At 37.8% G+C, this 22,336-nt stretch overlaps 1 protein-coding gene across 1 annotated transcript; it reads left to right on the forward strand.

The window, feature by feature from the left end:
* Nucleotides 1–263: 263 nt before the first annotated feature.
* On the forward strand, nt 264–16,325 carry LOC132551494 (DNA repair-scaffolding protein-like). The gene is made up of 16 exons (XM_060215638.1): nt 264–395; nt 1,270–1,466; nt 1,700–1,800; nt 3,179–3,368; nt 3,850–4,004; nt 4,219–4,289; nt 4,480–4,664; nt 6,271–6,420; nt 7,308–7,656; nt 8,327–8,380; nt 9,428–9,611; nt 10,150–10,320; nt 11,141–11,228; nt 11,454–11,562; nt 13,108–13,158; nt 16,137–16,325. The coding sequence occupies exons 1-16, from the start codon at nt 291–293 to the stop codon at nt 16,260–16,262; spliced, it is 2,286 nt and encodes a 761-aa protein (XP_060071621.1). The 5' UTR covers nt 264–290; the 3' UTR covers nt 16,263–16,325.
* Nucleotides 16,326–22,336: the final 6,011 nt, after the last annotated feature.

Raw genomic sequence — 22,336 nt, forward strand, 5'->3', positions numbered from 1 at the left:
ACTGATAGGATACATATCACAATACATGGGTACTGATGGGACACGTATCACAATACATGGGTTCTGATAGGAAACGTATCACGATACATGAGTACTGATAGGAAACGTATCACAATACATACACCAGCATGAAGACTACAGGACCAGCAGTATGCCTTCTGTTACCATTTTCCACAACTTTAGATGTTATGTTTGGTTGGTAAAATGTCTCAAGGGAGTATATCAAATACCAGTATGTATTTTGGACCAGCAGGCCAAAGAAGTATCAAATAGTCCATGATATAAATCTGATGTTGTATTTAAAGGTTTCTGACGTAACAACCAGTATCTGCAGCTATGAATCTGATGGATCAAGGCATTCCTTTACACAGAGGGAAACTTACAACAGATTACAGGTATACTATTACAGATAACTTTACCAGATTTTGAATAACAGGTAATGTATCTGATGTAATCATATGTTCACTATCTGACATAATTACTCAGGTATTCTATCTGACATAGTTACTCAGGTATTCTATCTGACATAATTACTCTATCTGACATAATTACTCGAGTATTCTATCTGGCATAATTACTCTATCTGACATAATTACTCGAGTATTCTATCTGACATAATTACTCAGGTATGCTATCTGACATAATTACTTAGATATTCTATCTGACATAATTACTCAGGTATTCTATCCGACATAATTACTCAGGTATTCTATCCGACATAATTACTCAGGTATTCTATCTGACATAATTACTCAGGTATTCTATCTGACATAAGTACTCAGGTATTCTATCCGACATAATTACTCAGATATTCTATCAGACATAATTACTCAGGTATTCTATCCGACATAATTACTCAGATATTCTATCAGACATAATTACTCAGGTATTCTATCCGACATAATTACTCAGATATTCTATCAGACATAATTACTCAGGTATTCTATCCGACATAATTACTCAGATATTCTATCAGACATAATTACTCAGGTATTCTATCCGACATAATTACTCAGGTATTCTATCTGAAATAATTAAGACTACAGTATTTGACCTCATTAAAGGTTATGTTTGACATAATTACATCTTTTCTATCTGACCTAATTATATATAAAGCTATGGTATTTGACCTAATTACAGATTATCTTTTTGACCTAAATACATGTTTTCTATCTGACCTAATTAAGACTGCAGAATTTGACCTAATTACAGGCTACAGGTTCAAGAGACATGTTTTGTAAGTCTTTGCAGCAGGATTTAATTTTTCAGTGCTCACCTGGGATATCACAAGATATTGAAAGTATGAAAAGTGTGTCTCCTGCACCAAGCCAGGCTTCCTCCAGTTCAAAGGTCAAGGCCAGTGACTGGGTTAAGACATTGAATTTGAAAACACCTTCTAAAGATTCACAATCAGGAGACATGGACATTTTAGAGGATTCAGCAAAAAAGAAAAAAAGATTCACAAGGTATAGAGTTGAACTCGTGAGAATATTTAAGGCAAAATTGTACCAAAGGGATACAGGTGTACATAATTTGATGATTTACTAAGGGTAGAAACCCTATAGGGCCAGGTGGGCATAATTTGATGATTTACTAAGAGTGTAAACCCTAGGGAATCAGATATATTATAACTTCCTGTGTATTGTGTATATTCATTTTCAATAATTATATGTAAATGAGTTCCATTTTGTGTTTGTAGAGGAGGTTTTGCTGACCAGCTCAACAAAGTTCAAACAAGAGAGCGTTCATCTTTGAGAATATGGTCACATCAGCAGAAGTGTGGGAAGTCGGAATCTACAGGTAACAGCAACTCATTCAGAAACAGATCAGTAGGTATTCTCATTAGGACCCCATAGCGTCAATATGTTTCTCCTATCTGATGTAACAGTCAGTATGTATTCTCATTAGGACCCCACAGCCTCAATATGTTTCTCCTATCTGATGTAACAGATCAGTATGTATTCTCATTAGGACCCCACAGCCTCAATATGTTTCTCCTATCTGATGTAACAGTCAGTATGTATTCTCATTAGGACCCCACAGCCTCAATATGTTTCTCCTATCTGATGTAACAGATCAGTATGTATTCTCATTAGGACCCCACAGCCTCAATATGTTTCTCCTATCTGATGTAACAGTCAGTATGTATTCTCATCAGGACCCCACAGCCTCAATATGTTTCTCCTCTCTGATGTAACAGTCAGTATGTATTCTCATCAGGACCCCACAGCCTCAATATGTTTCTCCTATCTGATGTAACAGTCAGTATGTATTCTCATTAGGACCCCACAGCCTCAATATGTTTCTCCTATCTGATGTAACAGATCAGTATGTATTCTCATTAGGACCCCACAGCCACAATATGTTTCTCCTATCTGATGTAACAGATCAGTATGTATTCTCATCAGGACCCCACAGCCTCAATATGTTTCTCCTATCTGATGTAACAGTCAGTATGTATTCTCATTAGGACCCCACAGCCTCAATATGTTTCTCCTATCTGATGTAACAGATCAGTATGTATTCTCATTAGGACCCCACAGCCTCAATATGTTTCTCCTATCTGATGTAACAGTCAGTATGTATTCTCATTAGGACCCCATAGCCTCGATATGTTTCTCCTATCTGATGTAACAGTAAGTATTAGTTGTAATGACCGGTCTTTGTTAGGCCTATATAACTTCTTGTTACCTCAGCAAAAAGTCTGATTAATTATATAAGATAGCAATGTAAATTAAAGTGACGTTAAAACCTTATTTCAGTTCTAGGTTTGTCTCTTACATTGAACACTTTTGTGTTGTGTATGTCTCTTACATTGAACACTTTTGTGTTGTGTATGTCTCTTACATTGAGCACTTTTGTGATGTGTATGTCTCTTTCATTGAACACTTTTGTGTTGTGTATGTCTCTTACATTGAACTCTTTTGTGTTGTGTAAGTCTCTTACATTGAACTCTTTTGTGTTGTGTAAGTCTCTTACATTGAACACTTTTGTGTTGTGTAAGTCTCTTACATTGAACACTTTTGTGTTGTGTATGTCTCTTACATTGAACACTTTTGTGTTGTGTATGTCTCTTACATTGAACACTTTTGTGTTGTGTATGTCTCTTACATTGAACACTTTTGTGTTGTGTATGTCTCTTTCATTGAACACTTTCGTGTTGTGTTTTTACTTTAAGACTTGACCCATTCGAAGTATATCACCATTACAGTGGTAAGCTTTGAATTACTCTACAGCCTTCAGTTGGCTCAATGTGAGGTTTTAGCAGGGCCGATGGACCAAGGCGAGATCCTGGTGCTATTTTCAACTGCAGCAGTCCAACAACAAAACATAAAACCAGGCAGCATTGTTCGTATTCATCGTCCATGGTAAGTAGTGTTAATTACACCTCTGTGTGGGAGAAAGGACCATGATAATGGTAATTGTTAATTACAGCTCTCTCTGTGGGAAAAGGGAGGTGGGAATGTTTATAGATACATTGGAAATCAGTATAATTACACAGGGGATATTGTATAGCTGTCAGTTGTCACGTCATGTGTGTCAGTCATGGAAAATATCTTTGCTGCATTCAGAGAAGCTTTGTCTTAAATAATATCTTTAAGTAAAACTTGTCATGTTTGTTTCCTTGCAGCAAGGAATCGCTCCACTTATCAATACACTGGGATGGAGGGAGTATGATACTGTTTAATAATGAAAACCTAAACATGAATCTGACTTTTATGTTGTCTGATGATTGTGTATTGATATCAAGTTAATAAAGTAGAAAGACCATCTCTCATCCATCCTTTTTTCAACACTGTAAAATAACAGGTGATTGATACAGGTCACTTTGGCCTCTTGTTTTAAAAGGCAGCAGCTGGAGCTGAAACAGACACAGCAGAAGGTTTTGTTATGTACAAACTACTGCCATGTAGATAACAGTAATGACCTCCAAATACCAAGGTCACAAAAGTTCACCAAACAGGAAGTGGTCACTGGTCAGTGGAACTGCCCTTGTGTAGCAGGTACATTTATGGATATTGTCATCAGTAGAGGATTTTCTGCTCATGTTGTTCTTATTGTTTTCCTCTTCCTTAGGAAATTACCTTCTCTATTTAGATTTGATAGTAATCTATACTGAGGTTTGATAAATAATAGATTTTGCTGGGATTTTATAAGGAATCACTTCAGCTGGCATTTTAAAACTTATTAATTCTCCTGCGTTCTTGGTTTCCACAGATCTTGTGAACGACTACCAGAGCTGTGCTGCCCATCTCCTTCCTTGTATTCCAGCGATAGACATTCCACTGGTAATATGAGATGATGATGTAATGATTGATGTTTCTTATTCCAAAGTCATTGTTTTGATTTTTAGTGAATGTTGAAATCAATCATAGGTACATTTAGAACTGTGTTATTTTGTTAATGTTTCACTAATGCAAGCTTTTGCTGCTTGGCAGTATTTTATTGATATTACTCAATTGTGATGTTTATTTATAGGATGCTGGGTTTTGTGATAGTAAAGAGGTCAGTGATACATCAAGATTAACTATGGTACAGTCCACCCAACTGCAGAATTGGGTAACATCATCCACACACACAATACTGGACAGCATACAAGGCTCCCCACCGACTAGCTTCACAGGACTTGTTCAAAGGGTCATACAGACACGACAAACATCGAGGTAGGTCAGTCATACAGACACGACAAACATCCAGGTAGGTCAGTCATACAGACACGACAAACATCGAGGTAGGTCAGTCATACAGACACGACAAACATCCAGGTAGGTCAGTCATACAGACACGACAAACATCGAGGTAGGTCAGTCATACAGACACGACAAACATCCAGGTAGGTCAGTCATACAGACACGACAAACATCCAGGTAGGTCAGTCATACAGGCACGACAAACATCCAGGTAGGTCAGTCATACAGACACGACAAACATCCAGGTAGGTCAGTCATACAGACACGACAAACATCCAGGTAGGTCAGTCATACAGACACGACAAACATCCAGGTAGGTCAGTCCTACAGACACGACAAACATTCAGGTAGGTCAGTCCTACAGACACGACAAACATCCAGGTAGGTCAGTCATACAGACATGACAAACATCCAGGTAGGTCAGTCATACACATATGACAAACATCCAGGTAGGTCAGTCCTACAGACACGACAAACATCCAGGTAGGTCAGTCCTACAGACATGACAAACATCCAGGTAGGTCAGTCCTACAGACACGACAAACATCCAGGTAGGTCAGTCATACAGACACTACAAACATCCAGGTACGTCAGTCCTATAGACACGACAAACATCCAGGTAGGTCAGTCATACAGACACGACAAACATGCAGGTAGGTCAGTCGTACAGACACGACAAACATCCAGGTAGGTCAGTCCTATAGACACGACAAACATCCAGGTAGGTCAGTCATACAGACACGACAAACATCCAGGTAGGTCAGTCATACAGACACGACAAACATCCAGGTAGGTCAGTCATACAGACACGACAAACATCCAGGTAGGTCAGTCATACAGGCACGACAAACATCCAGGTAGGTCAGTCATACAGACACGACAAACATCGAGGTAGGTCAGTCATACAGACACGACAAACATCCTGGTAGGTCAGTTATACAGGCACGACAAACATCCAGTTAGGTCAGTCCTACAGACACGACAAACATCCAGGTAGGTCAGTCATACAGACACGACAAACATCCAGGTAGGTCAGTCATACAGACACGACAAACATCCAGGTAGGTCAGTCATACAGACACGACAAACATCCAGGTAGGTCAGTCATACAGACACGACAAACATCCAGGTAGGTCAGTCATACAGGCACGACAAACATCCAGGTAGGTCAGTCATACAGACACGACAAACATCGAGGTAGGTCAGTCATACAGACACGACAAACATCCTGGTAGGTCAGTTATACAGGCACGACAAACATCCAGTTAGGTCAGTCCTACAGACACGACAAACATCCAGGTAGGTCAGTCATACAGACACGACAAACATCCAGGTAGGTCAGTCATACAGACACGACAAACATCCAGGTAGGTCAGTCCTACAGACCTGAAAAAACAATGAGTGACATGTCATCAAGTCTTGTCTCACTTACCAATGCATATGTTACCTGGTTGAAAAATGTTTTTCGATGCATAAAACTTTTAAACTTATCTCAAAGTAATATCCAAAATGCTTTTAATTTTGACATACTTGTATAAAGATTAATTTCTGTTTGGTAGCAGTAACTTTTTTTTGGTAGATGGTGTGTGCTTGTGGAGGATGTGCAAGGCACTTTGTGTCAAGTGATCATTTCAACCCGAATTCCAGTGTGGGACAAAGTCTTAGAGGGGGAGGGGTCAGTCTTTTCCTTCACTGGCCTCACTGTAAAAAGTCGGACACACAGGGATAGGTGAGTCACATAGTCTTACAAGGGGGAGGGGACAGTTTTCTCCTTCACTGGCCTCACTGTACACATTAGATCACACAGGGAAAGGTGAGTCACATAGTCTTACAAGGGGGCGGGGACAGTTTTCTCCTTCACTGGCCTCACTGTACACATTAGGTCACACAGGGAAAGGTGAGTCACATAGTCTTACAAGGGGGCGGGGACAGTTTTCTCCTTCACTGGCCTCACTGTACACATTAGGTCACACAGGGAAAGGTGAGTCACATAGTCTTACAAGGGGGCGGGGACAGTTTTCTCCTTCACTGGCCTCACTGTACACATTAGGTCACACAGGGAAAGGTGAGTCACATAGTCTTACAAGGGGGCGGGGACAGTTTTCTCCTTCACTGGCCTCACTGTACACATTAGGTCACACAGGGAAAGGTGAGTCACATAGTCTTACAAGGGGGCGGGGACAGTTTTCTCCTTCACTGGCCTCACTGTACACATTAGGTCACACAGGGAAAGGTGAGTCACATAGTCTTACAAGGGGGCGGGGACAGTTTTCTCCTTCACTGGCCTCACTGTACACATTAGGTCACACAGGGAAAGGTGAGTCACATAGTCTTACAAGGGGGCGGGGACAGTTTTCTCCTTCACTGGCCTCACTGTACACATTAGGTCACACAGGGAAAGGTGAGTCACATAGTCTTACAAGGGGGCGGGGACAGTTTTCTCCTTCACTGGCCTCACTGTACAACATTTTTCCCACATTGTTTGATTGGTTTCCTATTTTGACTGATATGATAAAAATGACCACATTTTCTTTACTTTGAGATGTAGTCTGAGTGACAGATGATGGTAGAATACTCTCAGAAGATCTGTCTGTATTTGTTGATTTATTGTTCCAGAGATGTTGACTTGTTTAGTCTGATTGATTCTGTGTGGTCTGGAGTTGTCACAAGCACAAATAGTCAAGACAGTGACCAGAGGCTGCCCAGTCCTAGTAGTCAAGACAGTGACCAGAGGCTGCCCGCTCCTAGTAGTCAAGACAGTGACCAGAGGCTGCCTGGTCCTAGTAGTCAAGGCAGCGAACTTCCAGGAACCAGCACAGCTGTTAGGCCTGTGGAGTCGCCTGGATTTTGCTATGTAATGAATGGAGATAATTCTGCAGATATTGATGTAACTTCCATTAGTAACTCTGTATTGCTGTCTCGGTATCAGCGTCTATCACTCACTGATTTGTCAGAGACCTGTAAGGTGAGTTCAATAGATAGTTACAGAAAAAATGTTATTTGGCTAGATATGGTTGTTAGCATGCTAGGATAAAGGGCTTTTAAGTTTGTTAAAACAAATGACCTTGACAAACCTTTTAGGACATGTGTCAAATGTGTGAAACTTTTTAAATATTTTCTTTTCAATAACCCAGAGACCCACAGTCATGACATTGGACCAACAGCATACTGAGATGGAGGGCTGCCAAATTACATCAAATAAATGACCTTGACCCCTCATTCAATGTTACAGTGGTCAAATATATAAAAGTCTTTAAACAACCTGTAATATAAATGAGAGGCCCTGATGAGTTTTGTTTTTACCTGCAACATCTATACTCTAAAGATAACGTGTGGTTTTGTCTCTATCACCTGTTAATTTTAAACTTTGTTCTACAAATTTTCTACTCTCATGTCAAGATTTACATTTTGGGTGTCATCGATGAAGCAGAAGATGCTTACTCTTCAGGAAGACCTGGTCTTATTCTGTTGTACTTATTCAGGAGTCCCCATGTAAATCCTTCTTTTGTACATATTTTGCCCTAGTTTTATGGAATTTGAGTTTGAATTATGATTATGTTGCCATGTTGGTCTGTGAAACTGAATAATAATCGCTTTTTGCTGAAAAAATTGTTTGTTTGCTTGTTTTTTTTCAGGAATTGACAGCAGGGAAGCGTTTCTGTTTTGTAGGGAAAGTTTTAGCTATACTGGTAAGTCAGCAACACAGCATCTCAACATTCTTTTTAGAGGGTAGATAATTGGAGAAAACATGATAATTAGGCTACAGTAAGTCAGGTAAAGTTGTACCTGTCTGGTAAAATAGTCCACTACAGATAACTAGATCTTTACCTGTCTGTTCAGTCTGGTAAAATATCCACTACAGATAACTAGATATTTACCTGTCTGTTCAGTCTGGTAAAATATCCACTACAGATAACTAGATATTTACCTGTCTGTTCAGTCTGGTAAAATATCCACTACAGATAACTAGATGTTTACCTGTCTGTTCAGTTTGGTAAAATATCCACTACAGATAACTAGATATTTACTGTCTGTTCAGTCTGGTAAAATATCCACTACAGATAACTAGATATTTACCTGTCTGTTCAGTCTGGTAAAATATCCACTACAGATAACTAGATATTTACCTGTCTGTTCAGTCTGGTAAAATATCCACTACAGATAACTAGATATTTACCTGTCTGTTCAGTCTGGTAAAATATCCACTACAGATAACTAGATATTTACCTGTCTGTTCAGTCTGGTAAAATATCCACTACAGATAACTAGATATTTACCTGTCTGTTCAGTCTGGTAAAATATCCACTACAGATAACTAGATATTTACCTGTCTGTTCAGTCTGGTAAAATATCCACTACAGATAACTAGATATTTACTGTCTGTTCAGTCTGGTAAAATATCCACTACAGATAACTAGATATTTACCTGTCTGTTCAGTCTGGTAAAATATCCACTACAGATAACTAGATATTTACCTGTCTTTTCAGTCTGGTAAAATAGTCCACTACAGATAACTAGATATTTACCTGTCTTTTCAGTCTGGTAAAATATCCACTACAGATAACTAGATGTTTACCTGTCTGTTCAGTCTGGTAAAATAGTCCACTACAGATAACTAGATGTTTACCTGTCTGTTCAGTCTGGTAAAATATCCACTACAGATAACTAGATATTTACCTGTCTGTTCAGTCTGGTAAAATATCCACTACAGATGACAAGTAATCTCTTCCTATAGCCCTCTGACACACAACACATCCAGGATGACTCTAGGACTACTACACATACCAGAAATCCTCACTGCTACCTGTATGTTCGTGCTGCCTCCTGGTCGACCACTATTATTGTCAGGGTAGCCTATGATATCACACATGATACTTGTGGACAGGTCATGTTCTTCAAGGATGTGTTTTACCTCAAAGGTAGGTACATTGATCAGCTTTGTCGTTAACCCTAACTCTAACCCTAACCATGTACAGGTGATATCACATCACAGAATTCATATACAAACGTCTGCACAGTTCAGCCTTTTAAGGCGTTCACCTTGGATTTGTTTTCTGTTTTGTTTGTTTTTCTTGTCCTCCTTTTGTGATATTTCAGTATAAAGTTTGACCAAAGAAATCATTGCTCACTTTTTCAGTCACTACTGTTGAAAATTTGTACATGTTATGAGTAATCTTGTTTTCAATGATTTTCTTCTACAAAATGTTGTGAGAGTCCGGGGGTAAGCACTGAAAATAGCATTGTTGGGAGGAAAAAATTGAGGTCAAAGTTTTGTTATTTAAAGCCATACAAGAAGAAACCTCCAGGTAGACAACCAAGAACATCACTGTTTAAAATTTTGTTGTAGTTTGAGGTAGAGGAAGATTCTATTTCTCAGTGCGGCTTTGATTGCGCTGGTTTAGTTTATTTAATGATAAACTTAATGCTATGTTTATGAAGTTGTTACATGTATTTCAGAACAGCTTTGTTGTGATGTTCTCTCTCAGATACTACCAGTATCTGCTGTACCTGAGAGGTGTCTATCTACCAACTGTCAGATAGACAAAGAAATAAGAGCTCTACAAGGGGAGATCATTCTTCCAAGTGTCTGCTGCGAGCTTCCTGATCTAACTCTTTGTAAGGTATTAGGTAAGTTTGAACTTTGACCAAACATAGACAACTGTGTGAATTTAAATGATTTGTCAGTTTGAATATTTATCTAAATCTGTAGATGTGACTTTATATAATACTCTGCTGCAGTTTTTATATTTGTAAACACTTTATCATGAGAGAAAAGACAAGAAGAGACAAATCATCCTCAATTTACATCCTACTGCTTCAAAATAGCCATCTTAACATCACTAGATTTACTGTTTGTCACAGTATCATACAATAATTTAGGTATTATCTTTGGTCAAATTATAAGAATATTTGTATATGTTTATAGCTAGAGTGAGTGGTGTAGATGAGAGTTCAGCCTACTCCTGGGATGTTTGTGATGACTGTGGTGAGATTGTGTGTTTTTATTTTATAGGTAGAGTGAGGGGTGTAGATGAGAGTTCAGCCTACTCCTGGGATGTTTGTGATGACTGTGGTGAGATTGTGTGTTTTTATTTTATAGGTAGAGTGAGGGGTGTAGATGAGAGTTCAGCCTACTCCTGGGATGTTTGTGATGACTGTGGTGAGATTGTGTGTTTTTATTTTATAGGTAGAGTGAGGGGTGTAGATGAGAGTTTAGCCTACTCCTGGGATGTTTGTGATGACTGTGGTGAGATTGTGTGTTTTTATTTTATAGGTAGAGTGAGGGGTGTAGATGAGAGTTCAGCCTACTCCTGGGATGTTTGTGATGACTGTGGTGAGATTGTGTGTTTTTATTTTATAGGTAGAGTGAGGGGTGTAGATGAGAGTTCAGCCTACTTCTGGGATGTTTGTGATGACTGTGGTGAGATTGTGTGTTTTTATTTTATAGGTAGAGTGAGGGGTGTAGATGAGAGTTCAGCCTACTCCTGGGATGTTTGTGATGACTGTGGAAGTGACAGCCTGGTTACTCAACAAAGGTGGATTTTTATTTTCATGAAAGCCAACCTGCTCTTCTTTCTGTCTAGATTTCATTTCTGTACAATGATTCCTTAAATTCAAATTAACTTCAAATTGATGTACTATAATGATGTCTGCTCTTCAGTGTTCTGATGGATCAAACTCAGAAAAATATATTATCAGTGACACCATCACTGTAATGAAAGCTAATATTTACATCCTGAATTGTGTCATTGCTGATTCAGGGAGTTGATCTGTCAGGAGTGTCACAAAGCTGTTACAGAGCCAGTGAACAAGATGACCATGGAGATACACATGACATGTGATGAACTTGACATTCCTGTGACAGTCAGTGTAAGTAGTCAGATGTCATATCAGGGTCAAAAGGTTATGTAAGGGTTACCAAGATCTTATCATGGTCACACAGGTCATATTAGGGTTTCTGATGTAAAGTCAAGGTCATTTGTCCAATCAGCATTTCTTATATCAGTGTTGCGCAGATTACAATGGGTTTACAGAGGTCAAATAAGGTTTACAGGAACTATCGCATGGGTTATATATAGGTCACAGTGATCATATCAGGGTTTCAAGGATCATAGGGATCAGGTCAGGGTCACTAGGTCATTGGGGTCATGTAAGGCCTTCAGGGATCAAGGCAAGGTTGCTAGGTCATTGAGGTCATGTAAGGCTTACAGGGATCTTGGCAGGGTCACTAGGTCATTGAAGTCATGTAAGGCCTACAGGGATCATGGCAGGGTCACTAGGTCATTGGGGTCGTGTAAGGCTTACAGGGATCATGGCAGGGTCACTAGGTCGTTGGGGTCATGTAAGACTTACAGGGATCATGGCAGGATTACTAGGTCGTTGGGGTCATGTAAGGCTTACAGGGATCAAGGCAGGGTCACTAATTTGTTGGGGTCATGTAAGGCCTACAGGGATCATGGCAGGGTCACTAGGTAGTTGGGGTCATGTAAGGCCTACAGGGATCATGGCAGGGTCACTAGATCATTGGGGTCATGTAAGACTTACTGGGATCATGGCAGGGTCACTAGTTCGTTGGGGTTATGTAAGACTTACAGGGATCATGGCATGGTCACTAGGTCGTTGGGGTCATGTAAGACTTACAGGGATCATGGCAGGGTCACTAGGTCGTTGGGGTCATGTAAGGCTTACAGGGATTAAGGCAGGGTCACTAGGTCGTTGGGGTCATGTAAGGCCTACAGGGATCATGGCAGGTTCACTAGGTCGTTGGGGTCATGTAAGAATTACAGGGATCATGGCAGGGTCACTAGGTCGTTGGGGTCATGTAAGGCTTACAGGGATTAAGGCAGGGTCACTAGGTCGTTGGGGTCATGTAAGGCCTACAGGGATCATGGCAGGTTCACTAGGTCGTTGGGGTCATGTAAGATTTACAGGGATCATGGCAGGATCACTAGGTCGTTGGGGTCATGTAAGATTTACAGGGATCATGGCAGGGTCACTAGGTCATTGGGGTCATGTAAGATTTACAGGGATCATGGCAGGGTCACTAGGTCGTTGGGGTCATGTAAGGCTTACAGGGATCAAGGCAGGGTCACTAGGTCGTTGGGGTCATGTAAGGCTTACAGGGATCATGGCAGGTTCACTAGGTCGTTGGGGTCATGTAAGATTTACAGGGATCATGGCAGGTTCACTAGGTCGTTGGGGTCATGTAAGATTTACAGGGATCATGGCAGGGTCACTAGGTCGTTGGGGTCATGTAAGATTTACAGGGATCATGGCAGGGTCACTAGGTCATTGGGGTCATGTAAGATTTACAGGGATCATGGCAGGGTCACTAGGTCGTTGGGGTCATGTAAGATTTACAGGGATCATGGCAGGGCCACAAAAGCCAATATAAAGGTTGTTTTTTTCTTGCAGCTTCTCCAGGATACTATTGAGTGTTTACTGCCAGAGGAGACCACAGAGGAGGTAAATTTATATCATACACTGTCACCTTCATGTACGGAGGGGACATTTAAAGATGGCGGTGACAAAGCACACTTCGTGAAAGTACCAGCTTTCAGGCCCCAATCGGTCTTTTGCAATTTTCTGCTGTTGTAAATATCATAATTTTTTGTTTCAAAACTTAAAATGTTTTCAAATGGAATTTGAAACTTTTCAGACTGTTTACCTGCCATTGAAAAATGATTCATCTTACTACAAATTAAATGTAAATATTGGCATCAAATAGGCAAAACAAATATTACAGCAGTCAGCACGTACAGAACTAAGTATGCTACCTTAATTTCATGAGATATCTTAATGTTTAATAAACATACATCTGAAGTTTAGGGAGAGTTATCACCTGGTTGTCTGAATTCTTATGAAACCTTGTTAAAAAAGATATTCTTGTGCTAGTGTGTGTAACAGCTTGGTAATATTTGTTTCTAAAACACCAGATAGATGCATAAAAACCCAGTACATGGATGTTTAGTTGTTTACTAGCGGCAGGCTTGAAGTGTTCCTGCCAGACCACATACTGGACAGTATATTTACCTATCGGTATGAAACTGCTGAGTACTTTATCGATTAATTTCTTTCTAAATATTTTGAAGTTACAAATATGCTACCATACTTATACCTGTGATTTGTGTTAGAGTTAAGGCTATATGCTACCTTACTTATCATATCTACAGGGAAATTAATTATTTATGAAATCATTGCAGATCCCAAAAATTTCCAACTAGTAAAATTGTTTCCTACACAAGCAAACTTTACCTTGTAGTCTTTAGTGTGCCATGTTATATGAATTCATGTATAATTGTAAATAATCACATTGATTTTATGACAAATAAATTGATACAACAAAAGAAACAAGTTCAAGGATTCTGACAGAACTGGGAAGATCATTGGAACATTGAAAACTGATCATATTCTTTATAGCTCATGGAAGGCATTCCTCGTCTCTCTGATGTCAACTTCTCTTTCACCTTAACCTAGTAGCCAAAAGTCACAGCAATGTAGGATAAAGCCCAATAAACTTTGCAAAAAGAAATGACCTTGACTGTTATGCACGGTCAAATGGATAAAATTTATGAAAAGCATTGAGGCATGATATTTGTTTTATAGGTACCAAGTACCTGTGATGGTGCTAGGCACAATTTTGGAAAGCATTGAGGCATGATATTTGTTTTATAGGTACCAGGTACCTGTGATGGTGCTAGGCACAATTTTGGAAAGCATTGAGGCATGATATTTGTTTAATAGGTACCAGGTACCTGTGATGGTGCTAGGCACAATTTTGGAAAGCATTGAGGCATGATATTTGTTTTATAGGTACCAGGTACCAGTGATGGTGCTAGGCACAATTTTGGAAAGCATTGAGGCATGATATTTGTTTTATAGGTGCCAGGTATCTGTGATGGTGCTTGGCAAAATTTTGGAAAGCATTGAGGCATGATATTTGTTTTATAGGTACCAAGTACCTGTGATGGTGCTAGGCACAATTTTGGAAAGCATTGAGGCATGATATTTGTTTTATAGGTACCAGGTACCAGTGATGGTGCTAGGCACAATTTTGGAAAGCATTGAGGCATGATATTTGTTTTATAGGTACCAGGTACCAGTGATGGTGCTAGGCACAATTTTGGAAAGCATTGAGGCATGATATTTGTTTTATAGGTACCAGGTACCAGTGATGGTGCTAGGCACAATTTTGGAAAGCATTGAGGCATGATATTTGTTTTATAGGTACCAGGTACCAGTGATGGTGCTAGGCACAATGGAAAGCATTGAGGCATGATATTTGTTTTATAAAGTACCAGTGATGGTGCTTGGCACAATTTTGGAAAGCATTGAGGCATGATATTTGTTTTATAGGTACCAAGTACCAGTGATGGTGCTAGGCACAATTTTGGAAAGCATTGAGGCATGATATTTGTTTTATAGGTACCAGGTACCTGTGATGGTGCTAGGCACAATTTTGGAAAGGAAATTACTTTGATCAATATTCAAAGTCACAGAGATCCTTATCAGGTTTCACTGTCTCAACTTGGCATCAATACTAAAACTGAATTTCTGACAGTATGATCACAATGGGTATATAGCTACAAATTTACAAAACACAGTGTTAATTCTTAAGTAAAGAAAATAAAACTACTTAGTCTGTTGTTTAGTAAAGTTATTGTACTGAGTCCATTGTTTAGTAAAGTTATTGTACTGAGTCTGTTGTTTAGTAAAGTTATTTTACTGAGTCTGTTGTTTAGTAAAGTTATTGTACTGAGTCTGTTGTTTAGTAAGGTTATTGTACTAAGTGTTGTTTAGTAAAGTTATTTTACTGAGTCTATTGTTTAGCAAAGTTATTTTACTGAGTCTATTGTTTAGCAAAGATATTTTACTGAGTATGTTGTTTAGTAAAGTTATTTTACTGAGTCTGTTGTTTAGTAAAGTTATTTTACTGAGTCTGTTGTTTAGTAAGGTTATTGTACTGAGTGTTGTTTAGTAAAGTTATTTTACTGAGTCTGTTGTTTAGTAAAGTTATTTTACTGAGTCTGTTGTTTAGTAAAGTTATTTTACTGAGTCTGTTGTTTAGTAAAGTTATTTTACTGAGTGTTGTTTAGTAAAGTTATTTTACTGAGTCTGTTGTTTAGTAAAGTTATTGTACTGAGTCTGTTGTTTAGTAAAGTTATTTTACTGAGTCTATTGTTTGGTAAAGTCATTTTACTGAGTCTGTTGTTTGGTAAAGTCATTTTACTGAGTCTGTTGTTTGGTAAAGTTATTTTACTGAGTCTGTTGTTTGGTAAAGTCATTTTACTGAGTCTGTTGTTTAGTAAAGTTATTTTACTGAGTTTGTTGTTTGGTAAAGTCATTTTACTGAGTCTGTTGTAAAGTCATTTTACTGAGTCTGTTGTTTAATAAAGTTATCTCTCCTGGCACATAGTAGTACAATACTCTCTACTTTCTTTCAGGGTTATGACATTGAAAGTGTCCTTGGGAAAGACGTTGGAACCATTTACTGTGTGTTGTGTTCAAAACTTGTTGGAGGAGGAAAAGTCAAGTGTATGAAACTACAACAAGTAGCTGTAGTTTTGTAGTTTATCACTAAGTGACAATAAGTTACTGTGATAAAGAATGAAAATCTATCTGTATCAGATAGTTAATTTAAATTCATGATCAATAAAATTAATTTAACTGCTTTAGTATCATTAACAAAAAAATCATGTTGGAGAAATTCAGTAAAAAATTGAAAACAGCTTGATGTTTTTGTTTTATCAATTTACTTGATTTCATCGTTTGTGACTATTTGAAGTACTCTGCCATGCTGGATATAGTCAGGCAAACAGTCATGGTGTTGAAAGACATCCTGAAATCCTACCCTTACAACGCTCAGTATAGCCCATACCATAAACACAAAAAAATTACACTTATTTAGGTACATATAAAATATTTGTGATCACATATATGTTCAGTGTCTAGAGTGCAAAACATACCTAGATTTATGTAAAACAGTTTTGAAATTTTAATCACCATCTTACATACAACAACTTAGGATGGTTTTTTTTGTCCGTTTTAAAGGGCCTTCGGCGTCCGTCCGCCAAAGGGATTACCGAGACACCTAAATTTACACCACCGCTCTCGATTCAGACTTACAACTTTGTATTTGTTTTATGTTCTATGTACGAGATGTAATTTATTTAGTATTTGTGTCTTGATAAAGGGGCAGTTTGCCTCAAATATTTGACAATTCGCTTGTCTGTACTGTTGCTATTACTTCACAGATCATATATATATATAGAAATCCTGCTAAAATGTCAGAACGCCTGAAAAGGTACAAACAAGTTATACCTGATAACTTTAAAATTCAAAAAGTTGTAGTGAAAATTCTATGGTTTTAATTAGGTATCTTAAAGTTCTAACTTTTTTGCACCATTTTGAAAAGGTGCAAGAAAGTTATACCTATTTGTACCTTATTCTGGGAGAACCGCTCAAATGGTGAAATAACATAATACAATGTAAAAGCTCTGCTGCCTCAGGAAATCATTCTGATTTCCCAGAGTTACTTCCCTTTGTTCCACTCTGTAAAGTGATAAGCTTTACAGCCAATGAGAGTTAAACTAATTACACAATTTCATTCTAAGGAAAACGTATGTCATTAATGAAAACTAAATGAACAACTTGGCTATAGTATAATAATGAAACCAAAAGCAACAGGGTATTGATGAAACAGCTATTATAACAAAAAACACCACTCATGTTACCATATTGAACTGACATTCATGTGAGTCTTCTTTCTTTTTTTTGGTTACCATTGCATCAAAGCAAAACCAACATTTTGGAAAACAGGTTCATAATGTCATAAATATGCATTATTGAAAAGATTCGAAATTTGACCTTGACCTTTGCAACTGTGGCCTTGACACTTTGTTTGATTCTGGGCAGCTTTCCTACTATAAGTTTTATTTAGTTATACCATTTGACCAGAGTCAAATAAAAAAATATGTTGAATGACCAAGGAGTAATGATCATTTATCGTAAAACCTGTTTACAATAACCAGTTACCATGGCAACCAAAATTTAACAAACAAACAAAATTAAATGCACTTCTACATATGGTCTGTTGATATGACTAGGAGGAGTTCTCCAGACAATATTGGAAAGAACAATTCCAATATACCCCCAGTATAATGATAAAAACAACAAAGATGGAAAATGATTTTTTTAATGATACATGATTGTCAACAAGATACAGATCAGTATATTTCTAACATTTTAATGGACATCCCCACTAATCACTGTGGCATTTTAATGGACATCCCCACTAATCACTGTGGCATTTTAATGGACATTCCCACTCATCACTGTGGACATCAGTATATAGGGATCCTGTATGTAACCTGTTTATGACAGATTATACAGCCAACACCTTGGGGCTAATTCCAATAAGGTGGAATGTTGTGATATTGCAGTTAAAAGTGAGAAATTATATCACCCACTTTATCCTGGTAACAATCTCCACCTCCAACTCTAGAATGCAAATGACCCAATTTCATAATTTTCACGATGGTTTCAAATATATTGCAGAATTAAGTAGTTCTGTATATAAACAGTATTGCTGTTTAAGCAGCGGTATTTTGTATATTGTTATACCTATACTGTAGGTGTGTATGTGATATTTTACAAGGTAAACATAGGTCCAAAACAGTGTATGTGAGATTTACACATTAAACATATCCACAATGTTTTGTGATATTACCTACACACCTGTAGTAAACATAGGTCCAAAACCAGTTATGTGATATTACCTACACACCTGTAGTAAACATAGGTCCAAAACCAGTGTATGTGATATTACCTACACACCTGTAGTAAACATAGGTCCAAAACCAGTGTATGTGATATTACCTACACACCTGTAGTAAACATAGGTCCAAAACCAGTGTATGTGATATTACCTACACACCTGTAGTAAACATAGGTCAAATGTGATATTACCTACACACCTGTAGTAAACATAGGTCCAAAACCAATGTGATATTACCTACACACCTGTAGTAAACATAGGTCCAAAACCAGTGTATGTGATATTACCTACACACCTGTAGTAAACATAGGTCCAAAACCAGTGTATGTGATATTACCTACACACCTGTAGTAAACATAGGTCCAAAACCAGTGTATGTGATATTACCTACACACCTGTAGTAAACATAGGTCCAAAACCAGTGTATGTGATATTACCTACACACCTGTAGTAAACATAGGTCCAAAACCAGTGTATGTGATATTACCTACACACCTGTAGTAAACATAGGTCCAAAACCAGTGTATGTGATATTACCTACACACCTGTAGTAAACATAGGTCCAAAACCAGTGTATGTGATATTACCTACATACCTGTAGTAAACATAGGTCCAAAACCAGTGTATGTGATACTACCTACATACCTGTAGTAAACATAGGTCCAAAACCAGTGTATGTGATATTACCTACATACCTGTAGTAAACATAGGTCCAAAACCAGTGTATGTGATATTACCTACATACCTGTAGTAAACATAGCTAGCTCCAATGTCTAGGGTAACAGAGTGTAGATACACCTGTCCAGGGTAACAGTAGATACACCTGTCCAGGGTAACAGTGTAGATACACCTGTCCAGGGTAACAGTAGATACACCTCTCCAGGGTAACAGAGTCTAGATACACCTGTCCAGGGTAACACTCTAGATACACCTGTCCAGGGTAACAGAGTGTAGATACACCTGTCCAGGGTAACAGAGTCCAGATACACCTGTACTGGGTAACAGAGATACACATGAACTTGATAATGTTACTGCAAAAAAATTTCATATCAAAATGAATATTTAGTACATAAATAAATATCCAAACAAGTAATATATTATGAAAATAAAACAGTAATAAAGAAATCTAACTATTAAGATATATTCTAATAAAAATAAATCAAAATTGGAATAAAAAAAATGAAAACATTAATATTCAACATACAAAACTGATATAGCACTGCACAATTAGAAATTTGTGTGTATCACAGATCTGGTTTATCATACAGTATCTAAACATGCCATTAATTATGTCGTATTTACACCATGTAATATTGTGTATAGTAAAAATATAACATGTAATATCTACATTAAACAGTTTCAAAATAAAGATTCTGAGGGGTAGCAAAGATAATAAAAATGTCAAAAATATGGTAAATTCTGTACAAACTTAAAATATACAATTTTTACTCGGTAAACACTATGTCACCATTTTCTTTTTTGAGAAACCTATTTTTTGTTTTTAATAATGTTTTAATGTTGGCAGCTACATATTGCTTAAATAAAAAAGTCTTTCCAAATCATTTGATTAAAGGTGTGATCATAGAGACTGAACAGCAAGTAGTACAGTCTCTACTGGAGGATAGAGGGGGGGGGGGGGTTTACAGAATATTCCATAAAAAGCTTTAGACAGTTTCTCTCAACCCTGACTAGTACTGGGGGTGGCAGGGGTACAGAATATTCCTTAATAACAAATGATATGAATATTTAAATATGTTGTATAGTGTATATATACATACTGCTGAGAAATGACTTAACAGCACAAAGTCATGTTCATGAAGTCATGAATCACTAAACTTTCAAATTTTGGGGGAATTTCTTATTTAATTATTTTTTGTTTGAAGACGTAAAAAAATCCACAAAAAGAAAATTCCTGATATACCCTTGTTTCCAAGTACATCAGACATGATTTTGATTACCATAGCTAACAGTGTTGTCGAGGAATAAATCTGAAAGCTGTTCCAACAGACACTTATCCTTCACAAAATTACTTACTTTAGAAAGTCATTTTGAAAAGAAAATGAAAAAATATATGAGGCTGAATTAGAACTAAAATGGAATTTGGAGAAATACAAAAAAAAATCTACATTTAAAAATGGCCGACTTCTATAGATTTATGTTTGGCACATACTGTGGATTCATTTATTTTCGTTGGGTTCAATTTTCGTTGTTTCTACAAATTAGACAGTTTCGTGGACTCATAAATTCGTGGATTTTTGATTCTGTGGGAAAAAAATAAAAACGTTAGAATTTTCTCTTTTTGCATCCAGTCGAATTTTTTTCTGTTTGTATTAAGGCTATGTTCACAGAAATTAACACTAATGACAAGAATAAAAGAACGTTTTTTTTCAAGATGGCGTCCTGTGTTTTTATAACGCTGTTTACAACAGTCTCGCATTAATATCAAACCACAAATCAGTATATATCCTGGCGTGTAATCAATCGGTAATTATCAGAAACAATTGTTTTCAGTGGATAAACATTGTGTGCTGATCAGTCGGTGTACCGCAGCCATATGAAAACATCACGCGTATCGATGGGACCATGTGTGTAAACAGGTGTGTAAACAAGATCTGCATTATTAATAATTATTGTGAACCTGTAGTCGGATAGAAATACGGATCCAATCTTCAATCGACAGGATGGTCCGATCAAGCCTAGTGTCCACAGTGTCGCTAACGACTGCGATCCCATCATACTTAGCATCACAATGGGTACTTACCCTTTGTTATGTTTATTAATATATAATTATATATCGTTGACACCAATTTAGCGTATCCATGTCGAGCCTCAGACTACCCGACTCCCGACTAATTACGGGGCTTCTGTCATTACCGGTGGACGTTTCCGGTGTCGGCAAAGATTACTTGGTCAAATTTCAAAATTACTTTAGTAAGTAGTTCATATTTCGTTGTGTTTTTAAATTCGTGGATTTGCTCATCCACGAAAACAACGAAAATTGGACCCCCACGAAATAAAATGAATCCACAGTATACTCAACAACCGACAAATGTAGCATTTAAATAGCATCAAAAGATATTTATTGTTTGAAAATTGAGGAACAGATAACAACTTTCTTTTAATATCTGATAAAAACATAGAAAAGTGAACATGGTTTACATTAAACAATAATCTACTTAAGTGATGAACCCTGTTTTTCCAGAAAACCAATGAACACCATCTGTATGATGGTAAAGGAATGAGGTTTGGAAAGCTTTAGATATAAAACAAGTTAACAAAGATAGTGAAAGTTTTGCCTAAAAAATAAAACAGACAATATGACTCTCCAGCAGTAGGCGTTTAACACTTTCTTATATTTTCAAAATTTATCCAGCAAAAAACATATGTAATCATACCGCTTTACAGCAGATCTTTATCATTATACTCAGTCACCTTATCTCTCTAGTCCCAGTTTGTGTGATGGCCCTGGGCTTATTGTACAGTACCAGTTTGTGTGATGTCCCTGGGCTTATTGTCCACTACCAGTTTGTGTGATGGCCCTGGACTTATTGTACAGTACCAGTTTGTGTGATGGCCCTAGGCTTATTGTCCAGTACCAGTTTGTGTGATGGCCCTAGGCTTATTGTCCACTACCAGTTTGTGTGATGGCCCTGGACTTATTGTACAGTATCAGTTTGTGTGATGGCCCTGGACTTATTGTACAGTACCAGTTTGTGTGATGGCCCTGGGCTTATTGTACAGTACCAGTTTGTGTGATGGCCCTAGGCTTATTGTCCACTACCAGTTTGTGTGATGGCCCTGGACTTATTGTCCACTACCAGTTTGTGTGATGGCCCTAGGCTTATTGTCCACTACCAGTTTGTGTGA

The sequence above is a fragment of the Ylistrum balloti genome, unplaced genomic scaffold, assembly GCF_031769215.1.
Source record: "Ylistrum balloti isolate Yb309-2 unplaced genomic scaffold, AGI_CSIRO_Ybal_v1 Utg370202, whole genome shotgun sequence".
Taxonomy (NCBI): domain Eukaryota; kingdom Metazoa; phylum Mollusca; class Bivalvia; order Pectinida; family Pectinidae; genus Ylistrum; species Ylistrum balloti.